General features: G+C 36.5%; 1 protein-coding gene across 1 annotated transcript in view; it reads left to right on the forward strand.

The window, feature by feature from the left end:
* QRSL1 (glutaminyl-tRNA amidotransferase subunit QRSL1) overlaps positions 1–10864 on the forward strand; it is an 11873-nt gene extending 1009 nt beyond the window's left edge. Inside the window, exons 3-11 of the mRNA XM_002195889.7 lie at positions 450–548; positions 1563–1659; positions 3350–3526; positions 5741–5916; positions 6025–6137; positions 7674–7866; positions 8230–8347; positions 9649–9854; positions 10329–10864. Coding sequence (XP_002195925.4) covers positions 450–548; positions 1563–1659; positions 3350–3526; positions 5741–5916; positions 6025–6137; positions 7674–7866; positions 8230–8347; positions 9649–9854; positions 10329–10540 — 1391 coding nt within the window. The 3' untranslated portion in view covers positions 10541–10864. The remainder of the gene's footprint in view (positions 1–449; positions 549–1562; positions 1660–3349; positions 3527–5740; positions 5917–6024; positions 6138–7673; positions 7867–8229; positions 8348–9648; positions 9855–10328) is intronic.
* The last annotated feature ends 1209 nt before the right edge of the window (positions 10865–12073 follow it).

Consider the following 12073-nt stretch of genomic DNA (forward strand, 5'->3'; position numbering starts at 1 on the left):
TGGGATAGGCAAACAGCTGGCACAACCTATTGAATTTTTAATTAAGAAAACAAATTAAATTAAAGTAGCTTTATTAATTGCAGTTAGTAATAGGAGAACAGAACAGTTTTCCGTCCTGTTATCTCCAGCATTTAGAAGATAACCATCCTTATTTTCCTTTGTGCTTCAAGAAAGGCAGGAAAGGTAAATTTTCACCCAACAGAGTACATGGTTTCCTTCCTGGGTGACACTTGCTGTCCTCTGGCAACTCAGTAAAATTGTCAGCCAGGTTGTTTTGCTTCCTGATGGTAGCCATTTCATTTTTGGGTTTGGTTTGTTTTTTTTTTTTCATGGTGGATAATCAGTTACTTGGGAAGGATTATCTTTGCTTCAGTAATTGATGAGAACTTTATATTTATAGAGCACATTTTGCTTTAATCTCTGTTGTTTTACAATCATTCCTAATGCAGGTCAGCCACTGGGCATTCTAGATGGAATTCCTATTGCTGTAAAAGACAATTTCAATACAGCCGGCATTGAGACAACATGTGCATCAAATATGTTAAAAGGTACAATAAAGCTTTTAAAGTAAAATCAGATCTTTTGCTCTTTAGAGGGTTTATGGACTGAAGTCTTGCAGAAATCCAAGTATTTTTGAAAAATGAGCTGGTGTCATTTGAGGAAATACGTTTATCCAGTTTCACTAGCCAAGTTCATCTGGTATTACAGATGGATCTTTTTCTTCTTCTAAGCATGTTATTTCTTTATAATTGTATGCATTTAAAAACATTTATAATAAAAACAAATAAAATAATAATAATAAAACTACAATAAAATTGTTCCAAAACTCTCATTTTCCTTCACATTGCTTTTAGGTCTAGAGGAAAGCAGTCAGTACTGTTCTGCCTAGTGAAATCCAGAGACAGTCCAGTTTTGTTGTTGTTGTTCTGTTTATAATTGGTGACTTAAATAGTTTTTTGATATGGCTGTAGGAAAAGTAGATATTAACAGTCCAACATACAATCACTCTATTATGCTTTTAAGGAAATTTTTTTAAATTTCCTAAACTCATTGTTTTTATTAACAGTTCTTGAACATTTTCAAGTCATTACAATGTTTTTATAATAAAAACCAAAGTAGGAAACATTTCTTATACCTGTTTTATTCTGCGCGAAGTAAGACTTTATATTAATCCTTGAGGAAGATAGCAGAAGTAAATTAGCAGACCTCTAATTTGATTGTGTTTTTTTTTAATAGCGGAAGAAACAAAATATGACTTCACTGTTGTAAAAGTTGTTATAGATGCTTTTCCTTAAAGCACATCCTCAGACCTGTTGTGATTGATTGCAATGAGTATTAGGAGTGATGTCCTTGTTCCTGATGAAAGTGGGAGTGAAGAAGCCCTCGTCGTCATTCACAAAGTGAATTGGTTACTACTTGAGATCTCGTGTCACTGTCATAGTTCTCATCCTAGGTTATGTAAGGTCTGAGTGGTAATGACAGTATCAAAATGTTCAGAGAAGCTACTTGTAAAAATAATTTGCATCTCACCAGTTGCTTTTAATTGTTTTGATTGTTTTCAGGTTATATTTCTCCTTACAATGCTACAGTAGTTCAGAAGTTACTGGATCAAGGAGCTGTGCTTTTAGGTAAAACAAACCTAGATGAATTTGCAATGGGGTGAGTGATGTTTATTATTTTTAATGTGCTGATTTTACATAAAATAACATACATACCATCTGTTCCACCCTACCTGTAATCCTTAACTCCTGTTTCTGTGAGGCAAGACAATAATGAATACTTACTGGAAGGGCACACAGAGCTGCATGAACTTCCCCGTGAGTGTTTATAGTGTTGCGTAAATGATACAGACGCTGAGTTTTGTGAACATAGTGTTCAAATGTGCTTGAGAGGCAGGAAGCAGTCCAGCTTTTGCAGAAGGCCAAGGACAAGTGGACTTCTTGTAGATTCAGTAGTGTGTTAATAGACTTGGTTACAACACAGTTAATTGCTGCCTTTTCCTCTCTCCTTACTGATGGCTTTTTGCCCTTGGGTAATTGTTATCATGCCCCCAGTGGCAGCCACTGCCTCTGCCAGTCAGCCACTGGGGTAATTTATATGGGTACTCCCTGACTTGCTGCACACAGGCTAATCGAGAGCAAGGTTTTTAAGTTGCCTAAGCTAATGTTGGTGGCTTTTTGTCAGCAGCACATTGACAAATGCTCCTACAAATTGATTCTTTTGCAAATCAGTGAAGGCAGCCAAGCTGTAGCAGAGAATGGCATTGAGCTGTTAGGGATGGGAATTACTGCTAGGTTTGGAAGGGAATCTTTAGTTACCTGTGAAAAACAGTAAATGCAGTATTTTGAAATTCAGTATTTTGGTTTTATTATACTTAAACCAAAGTCCAAGGTTTGATTGGAAATTCACATGGATGGGGTGGAAATACTTAGACAATATTGTTTTGAATAAAGTAATTTTTGTGTAAAAAAGATATTCCTCAGAGGAAGAGCAGGCAGAAAGCTTGGGAGAAACCTGATAATGCAGTATTACAGCTAGTCTAAGTTAATTAAAGCACAGGATTCTCCTAAAGAGCTTATCCCAGTACTAATTTCTTATTCTGGTCTGTGTGTTTGCATGATCTCTTGATCAGGGAGTGGATCTAGCTCTAAAGTAATCATGTCTCAATAAGGTTGGTTTTCAACTACTGTCAGCTGTCTGTTCTATCTGATGATTTAGCTGGTAACACTGGCGCCTTGCAGTCAAGGGAGCACGGGGTAAAGGGCCTGAGGAAGGAGGAAAGTATGCCCTGCCCCTACTTCTGGTGTCAGCTCACACTTGGCGACACAAGCTGACTGAAACCAGTTTCTGAAAACCAGTCTGGCATTCTGAACCAGTAAACTGTGCCCTCTGCAGAGGGCTACAAAGTGAATAATAGTGTGGCATTTCACAGAAATGCATGTTCCTGGCATTGTGGAGCTTTTTCTCCACCTCTAGCAGCCTGTTCTTCCTCACAACAGTGATCTTGCATCAAATGCAGGGCTGGAAAAACAGAATACCTTGGTTTTGAAAAGAGATGTGCTCCTGTACTTTTACAAAGCTTAAATCAGTTTTATGTCTTTGTGACTCTTGTTTGTTTCAGTGGCATTAGCAGAAGTATGAGTTCAGGTTCTGTGTCAGAAACTGATGAACAGCTGTGAATTTTACAATTGTGTGTAATGTTGTAGAAGTTGACTCTTAAGGATTTACGTATACCAGTCTTCTTGTGTTGAAATTGAATTTGCAAGGATGAAGAGGAATTTGATTTAAAAAATGAAATTGTGTGTCATTTGTCACTTCTCTCTGTATTTGTCCTGTCTGACTGTCTTAGTTCTGGGAGTACGGATGGAGTATTTGGACCAGTCAGAAATCCCTGGAGTTATTCAAAACAGTACAAGGAAAAGTCTGTCCCAAAGTCCCATTCTGAAGATGAAGAGTCTAACTGGGTAATAACAGGAGGGAGCTCAGGAGGCAGTGCGGCTGCTGTGTCGTCTTTCACATGTTTTGCGTAAGAAGCTTTTAAAATAGTTTTTCCCTAAATGTCTAAAAATATGTTGGAATGTTTTAATTTTATAATTTTCACATAAGCTAGTATGAAATAGGAAGCTTATTGGTACTTGCATGCAAAATTTTATTTCGACATCCCTAGGTTACTCATGGTGTATCATGAAGCCAGAATTAATCCATGCAAACAAATTTAGATTTACTTATTTCAGGCATTATTCAGTGGTATGACCACTTTGCACTGTGTGAAATGAAATTATGATGGCAGTAAGGGAGTGACAGTTTTATTCTTATTCCCACATAATCTCTTAAAAACTCCTACGGGGTTTGTGACACATCCTCTTCCTCGCTAATTGCATTACACAAATACACTGAAAATGTAATTCAGCAAATTAAGAGATCCCTTAATTTGTAACAGTATAGTAATGTTTCCTCTGCTCCTGTGTTTTTGTAGCATAGTTATGTAATAGTACATGAGATTTGGGACCTAAAAGCTTTAAAATCTCTAATTTAACAAAAGAGTACAGAGTACTTACTACATAAATACTTATATACATCCCTGTTTTTAAGTTAGAAGATAGTTTTAGGGTTGGGGTGTTTTTTTTAGGTAAATGTGTGTTTATAGTTGTTTGGAATTTTTTTTCCTAAAGAAATTTAAACAAGCTGGACTTTTTTAAAATAGTAATTACTAACTGCATGGAGTATCAACACACTGTTTAGCAAGTCAGTTGTCTATACTATCTTCCCCATCTGACTGTTAAAACTGATCACAAACCTTTACACCTTGCATTTTATGCAATTTTTAGAGCTGCATGTTGGAGCATGTTTTATAGAAGATTACTTGAATTGTGCTCTTAATTAGAAGGTGTTTTAAAATGCTCTTTAGTTACTTTATCCTTGTTTGCCCATAGACTACATTACAAACATTTCTTTTGTTGTTAAGATATTCTTGCAAATGTTGATTGCCTATCAACTTCTTATATAGAATTAAAAAAAAAATTGTAATTTATCTCTTCATCTCCTTGCCCTTTACTGGGATGTACCCTACTCAACATTTAATACTGTTGAAATTGAGCTCCTTGCAGCCATTCCCAAGGACTGCTGGTCTTCATCCTGAGCCAGAAAGGGCTGATCCTGAGAGGGTGTGGCACCTTTTCTTATTTTTCTGAGCTCCCATTTTGCACTGCTCAGCACATTGTCAGACAAGGGAGATTTTTTTGTCCAGCTATTTTACTGCATATTGCATATTCATCCTATTAGTGTCTTTCAAGCACCAGGAATGCTGCCATTCTATACATTTTCAGTTTGAGATTTGGATGTCCAAAACTGCTATAAAATTGAGGATGTTTTATATCAACACAAAGGCTTTGAAAACAATTCTACTTCAGGAAAGTCAGTTGAATTGGTTCAGCTACCTCATAAAAAATGGCTATGGGAAAAGTCATATACTCACTTCAATAAAAATTATACCTGTTTCTGGAGTTTAAATTGGTTTCATTTGAATGAAAACTGCTTTATCTTTTTAATGCTGCTTAAGTTAAATCTATTAAAAACAACAGAACACCGTGTTTCATTTCAATACAATTTCTGAAATAAAAATTCCAATTTAGAAAGAACAAGGTTTCATTGTGGATATAAAAAGAGGAATTCAACATAATATACTGTGTTTTAATTGTACCTAAGCTACTGTAAACTGGGAGTTCTGATCAATCTTTTTAGATTTCGAAACAGGAAAAACATCTTTCCAAAGTATGCCCTCTTGTTAGGGCATACTTCGTGAAGAAGTATCACTCTTCATTTTTATCCTGAAAAATGCTGACTCGTGGTGCATTGGCTACCCAATAAATAAAATATCAGTGTTGAAAATTGTTCCCTAAATCACATAAGGTGTATCAGTATTGGAACAGACCACAGTATTGGAACAAAGAAGGCAAAAGAAGATATTTGGGGCCATTTTCAGATGGTTTTGAATTCTACCTATCTGCCTCATGAAGAGAACTGGACTCTCCTAATGGCAAATTCAGAGGCCCTAAGAAAAATCACAGAATAAATGAAAAATAGACATAGAGAGCAGACTGGAATTTAGGCTGTGTGATTATGACTTCTGATCTGGAAGAATTCACAGTGTTTTAAATCCATGCATCTCAAAGCCACACATTCTTATGATTTGGAAATGTTCTGAATTATCTTACTAATGATGATCCTTTTGAAACCATAGAGCCTTAGGGTCAGACACAGGAGGATCTACCCGAAACCCTGCTGCTCACTGTGGTGTAGTAGGTTTAAAACCAACATATGGACTGATCTCTCGCCATGGTCTCATTCCTCTAGTGAACTCCATGGATGTGCCAGGAATCCTAACCAGATGTGTGGATGATGCAGCAGTTTTGTTAGGTATTACTATGTCATACATCTTTGTTTACGACATTTCCTTAAAACAAACTGAATTCTGACTAACTAATGTACATTTTCCTGGTCTTCAAATGTCGTGTCTTATTTCAGGTTCACTTGCTGGACATGATCCTAAGGACTCTACCACAATTCAGGATGACTTTAAGCCGTTTGAAATACCTAATTTGACTGATTTCAGCAAGCTTTCAATTGGAATTCCAAAGGTAACATTTAAATGCTGTTAACAGTTATGGACAGGAAGAACAAATAAAAAGCACATAACAAAAAAATGCTTGTGTCTTGCCCATCACCTCCCAGTCTCCCATGATTTCAAACAGTAAAGACAGTAAAAGCAGCTCATGGAAAAGAACAGTACGTGTTTGCTCTGTTGCATGACCAGGCAATTTGGAGCAAGCATACCACTAGCTCATCATCTAAAACACGTCATTGTGGTGAGAAGCACTGTCAGGAGCTTCAGGGGAAAGGGGGAACTTCAGTTCTTGGTTCTCTCTGTTGCTTTTTCCTTAGTCTACTCTATAAACTCCAAAAAGCTGCTCTTGGTGCCTTTCCACACAGAGAGGTTAGTACTGATTTGTGCAAAGCTTTGAGATCCTTGCCTAAATGCCACTGTGTTAATATAGAACAGAATTTTAAAGGCAGTTGAATAGCACGAGGAGCTGTGATTTGCAGAGTCCTAATAAGAACTGAAAGACATCTGTAATTTGGCATCTGATGTATGCAGTTCAATCATGTTTGTAACTATAAGAGTACTTGAAATGTGGGAACAAAGTTTGGGACTTCAGCCTATTTTTAATGTAATAAAGGCTCTGCCTTTAAAGAGACAATGTGAATAACATTTTTTAATTGGATTCTCAGTATTGGAACCTAAGCTAGAACAGGCATACCAAAAGTTTTAATTTGGTAAGCAGAGATGTCCACTGACCAACTATTCACAATCTGTGAAATGGAAAAATTACATGCCTATTGATCAGTGCATACTGTTTAAATATTGATACATCTCAAATTGTGATGTTGGTGAATTTTTATTATCCTTTGGACAGTTTTTTCTACTGCTACAGGTTATTCTAAAAAGATGCATATATACATTAAACATGGGTCATAGCTATTCAGAAATCAGACAGCATTATAACCCTGATGTTATGGCTTAGAATTAAAGCAAGTGTCTTCAAAAATAGGGAATTTTAATAGAGTATCTATTAATTTGTCTGTGAAATAGGAATGTAGCTAATCTAAGTCTTCTCCCAACCCCTTGATTGTGGTTCTTTGGTGGGTGGTTTTCTTTGTTTCACCAAGGTGTGCCAGTTGCCACTGATAACATTGTTAGCGTTAACAGGGGCTAAGGATTTAGTTTTAGGATTTAGACCTGGCTTTAGGATTTAGACCTGAAGAATTTTAACCAGTGACTGCAGAGCAGTACAGTATAGTCTTGATAGATAAATAAGAGAATAATTGGGCAATTACTCCTTCAGAAAAAAATGCTGAAATTCCATTGTCTGTGATACATATATTGATCCTACTGAGATGAACATAATATTCTTAAGAAGACTGAATCCTGTTAATTTAATGCTCCTTGATTGTATAGCATTTAGTAGATGCTAAAAGCTTTACTTAGTACTTTAAATCATATAGTTGTGAGATAATGGTGTCAGTGTATATTTAGCAAGGAGTGTTCGTGTTTTCGTTGCTATTATAAGTAAACCAGTGTGTAAAATAACTCCTCTTCTTGTTTTTCCTCTAAGGAATATCATGCACCAGGGCTGTCTAGTGAAATTCTGGCTCTCTGGTCAAAGGCTGCTGACCTGTTTAAGAATGCAGGTGCTAAAGTGGTTGAAGTGAGCCTACCACACACTCGTTACTCAATTGTCTGCTATCATGTGCTGTGCACAGCGGAAGTGGCATCAAATATGGCGAGGTTTGATGGACTGGAATATGGTAAGGCCTTTGAAAAACCATTTTCCACGGACAGTAGAAACATTGCTGGATGCCATGTAAAAATGTTACTTTTTGTAGATTTTCTTTTCATGGTTGGATTCTTGATATTATTTCTCCAAGATGGAATATAGTAAAAAATCTTGTGCAGATAAAAATGTGTAAATAAATGCATAGTATATTTCACTACTAGGCATATCGGTGTCTCAGCTCAAAATCTAGTTTAGTATTTCCATAATAAAACAGAAATATGTTTTGTTGTTTTTCCAGAATAGTAGCGTGTCAGACTGCATGTACTAAAATGATGTTATTAAATCTTAAGGGTTGCAAGAAGTATTAATACCCAAAAAAGCCTTTTTTTTTCAGGACATCGTTCTGACATGAAGGATTCCACTGAAAGTATGTATGCTGCGACACGGCGAGAAGGCTTCAATGATGTCGTAAGAGGAAGGATTCTATCAGGAAACTACTTCTTGTTGAAACAGTAAGCAGAACTTCTTGAAGTTCAACTTTTCTGGTTATCAAATTTTTGAGCAAATGGTAATTAATTGTTCATCATGACATGAAAAATAAATTGCCCTTACACTAGTAGCTGTTTGTATTTTTATTATTGCTTTAGCTCGGTAATACCCAATGGACTGTTAATAATGAACAAAAATGTTTGCCCTGAGTCTTACCAGTGAGAGTCCTAAATTAAATAAGTAGAACAACTAAGTGATTTTTTTTTTCCTTACCAGAGCATTATTGACATCCATTAGTTAAATTAGGCAGAAATCTGTCCTATGGTATGACATTGAAATCATACTGAAGTCTTTGCTGTCCTAGTGTTAGAAGTTCTGTAGCTGTTAATTTCATTACAACTGCATAGAAAAACTGCTGGTACATTGTAGGTCTTCTAGAGAGAGCCAGAGACAGCAATTAAATTAACTGCAGCTCTCTGTCTCAGTGTACAGGGAAAGAGAAGCATTGGCATAAGTATCGAACTGAAGTCCTTACAGAAGTCAGGGTTTTATCCAGCTCATGTAGAGAAGCTGGTGCATAGATTAATTTTATGTTTCTAGTTTTCAATCCTTATCCAGCAGTCCCAATTTATGTTAGTAAAAGTGCTGTTTCTCTTTGTCTGAATTTGTTCAGATACTAACAAAAATATTAGGCGTGTAATCAGTCTCTGTAGTGCACTTGCTTTGAAAGAGCTCTGTCAGCAAGAGTATTCATCAGATGTGACTTCTGATTGCTCTCAGACAGGAATGTTGTCAGTCAGTCTGTAATAACCAGCTTTTATGGAATGCTGATATATCTGCCAAGTGTGCTCCCTCTGCTTACAACTGTCCAGATCAGCTTTCCTAAGGCTGCTTTAAAATTCATGTAGTTAACTCTTCTGTGAACGAATACACAATTATCTTCCACCGAGATGGAACAGGAGAGTTGTGTTCCTGTTCCACAGTAAATTACTCTTGAAGAAGAGGGCAGGGTTCAGAAAGCATTATTAGAATAAGTAGTAGAGAAGACCCATCTGTGTCTCCTGCAAATGTTGTCTTTTACAGCTTATATTTATCTTGCTTTTCAAAGTTTTGAAATGACTAGGTGATTGTTCAGGAAATTCTTTTTAACATCTTTAGAGACGGCATGGACAAGGGGATGGAGTCCTCCCTCATCAAGTTTGCAGACAGCTCCAGTTTGAGTGGTAGTATTGCTGGGCTTGTCTTTTCCACAGTAGCTAAGAAATAAAAGTTCTGTATTTTGGGAATTGAAGTGTCAGGCCTTTATGTCCCTATTCCTTTCTAGGAACTATGAGAAGTACTTTGTCAAGGCACAGAAAGTGAGACGTCTCATTGCCAACGACTTTGTGAAGGTTTTCAGGAGCGGTGTTGATATTTTACTCACTCCCACCACTCTGAGTGATGCAGCACTATACACGGAATTCATCCAAGAAGACAACAGAACCCGCAGCGCTCAAGATGACATCCTGACGCAGGCTGCAAACATGGCTGGTGAGTAGGGACAGGAACTCAACTGTTTTCCCCTGCCTAGTAATTTTAGATGTCCAGTTCCTTTAGGTATTTAAATTTCTCTTTAGAATCAAGGTATTTCACCCCTGTGTCATGAGTCTTAGAGTGGTAACTGAGTCTAAGGACAGTTTATTAAATGATTGAAAATGTGAGACTAGATTTAAAGTAAGGCACCTTGGAGCTGATTGTGGGCTGCAGGTAAGATGAATCTATTCCAGAAAAAGAAATCTCTTTCTAAGGAGAGCTGATTATCTTTTTCAGAGGATGCTGACCTCTTAAATCTCTCTAAATAATTTCTTGTCATCATCTAGCATTCACTTAATTGAATCAAATTATTTTATCTAGTCTTTTTTATCTACGTTTTTGTTTTTTTTTTTTTTCTGGTTCTCTTGAAATTGATGCAAAAAATATTTTAAGGTTTAATAGTAAATCTTTGCATCTGTATTTTTTTTTCAGGACTGCCAGCCATAAATGTTCCTACAGCTCTTTCAGAGAGAGGCTTGCCAGTTGGGCTTCAGTTCATTGGACGTTCATTCCAGGAGAAGCAGCTTCTCACTGTAGCCAAATGGTTTGAAAAACAAGTACAATTCCCAGTGATTCAACTAGAAGAAGTAAAGAGGCATGACAGTGGTGTATTTCAGCATAAGAAATCTGCTTCTTTTTCATAGCTTGGGACTTGCTAGTCAGCTAGAGCAAGAAAGCTGTGGGGATGGTCAAGAAACGAATTTCTGCAGTTAATTGTATTTTGCAGAAGTAATGATCTGTTCTAAGAAGACGTTATGCAGTAATGCACGATGGCATCACAACAGCTTGTTACAGTGTAATTAAGGCAAAGTGAATCGTTAAGTAAACATTACCATGTTATTAAAAGCCATTTCTTACTGATATTAAAAATACCAAGTTGAAATTCTGTATGTTACACCTGTGAAGCTGATTTTTTTAATCCCTAGAGGGTGTGTAAGGTATCTGACCAATTAAAGAACTAACCTGAACTGTTGTGTGAAAACTTCATGGTTGCTAAAGGGCTTGATTTCCTTCTGGAGTGTAGACTTTTGTAATGGCAACAACCAGACAAGCTGTGTTGGAACATAGGTATCAAGAATCTGTTCACCAAGAGTTAAATACAAAAGGAAACAAGGGAATAACATAGAACCATATAATCCTTTAGATTAGAAAAGACTGTTAAATTAATCAAGTCCAACCCAGCACTACAAAGTTCACTATTCAATCATATCCCTAATGCCACAGCTACATGTCTGTTAGATGATGCTTATTAAGGTCATTGTGAGAAAGTTAAATCACACCTGCATTTTAGATCCCCGTTTTATCAAAATCCAAGATGTGGAAATGTTAGTTCATTTTAAAAACAGGATGTTTCCTACTTCTGGCTAACTTGTGCAGAAGGTGAAACTAGCCTCTGGGTTTACAAATCATGCAGATTACTCTTGTTACATCTGTATAAGAATGATGAATTCCAGATGTGTAGTAGTAATACTTGAGTAGTTTTCTTCTTCCTTCATCACTGTTCTTTATAATCAACACTTAAATACTTAGAAAGAGATCATAGTATGACTCCCTATAGGAATAATGCCATCCCTTCCTTCATGGACAGTCATGCAACACAATAGTAATTCAAATTGAATTTCCAAACCATCATTGTGTAGAGTGGAAGACTTACTAAACAGCTATCAACCTGTTTCAAATGTTGCAGTTTCCATTTATTGATAGTTAAAAACATGAAGGATGAAATTTGTAGATGTTTTGCATCAGATTCTCTTTCAATCAGTCTACAGCATGCAGAGATGTAAAAGGTGTAGAGGGTGAAAAATGAGTGAGATGGAATCCCCTATGGAAACATAAAGAATCTTCCTGAATTCTTGTCGTATATTATATTGTCACCCATATAAAAAAGAAAAACCTTATTTCTAAAAATTGCAGATGAATTGGTGGATTTTCCATATGCCAGAGTGAGCTTTTTCAATACCTTTCCCACACAACTCAACTGAAAACCCCACATTTAAAAAGCCAAATAGAGCATAGAACTTTCCATGGAACTGTCTTTAGGGAACTAGTTTTTCTATTAGGGGGTGATGATGAATTGAGAATCCTAATAAAATATTTTCACTCATGACTTGTTCAGTAATTTAGGTGTGCTGTAATCATGCAGGTGAGCTTGCTGACTAGAGCTCTAAGTGAGGTTT

The sequence above is a fragment of the Taeniopygia guttata genome, chromosome 3 (genome assembly GCF_048771995.1).
Source record: "Taeniopygia guttata chromosome 3, bTaeGut7.mat, whole genome shotgun sequence".
Lineage (NCBI taxonomy): Eukaryota > Metazoa > Chordata > Aves > Passeriformes > Estrildidae > Taeniopygia > Taeniopygia guttata.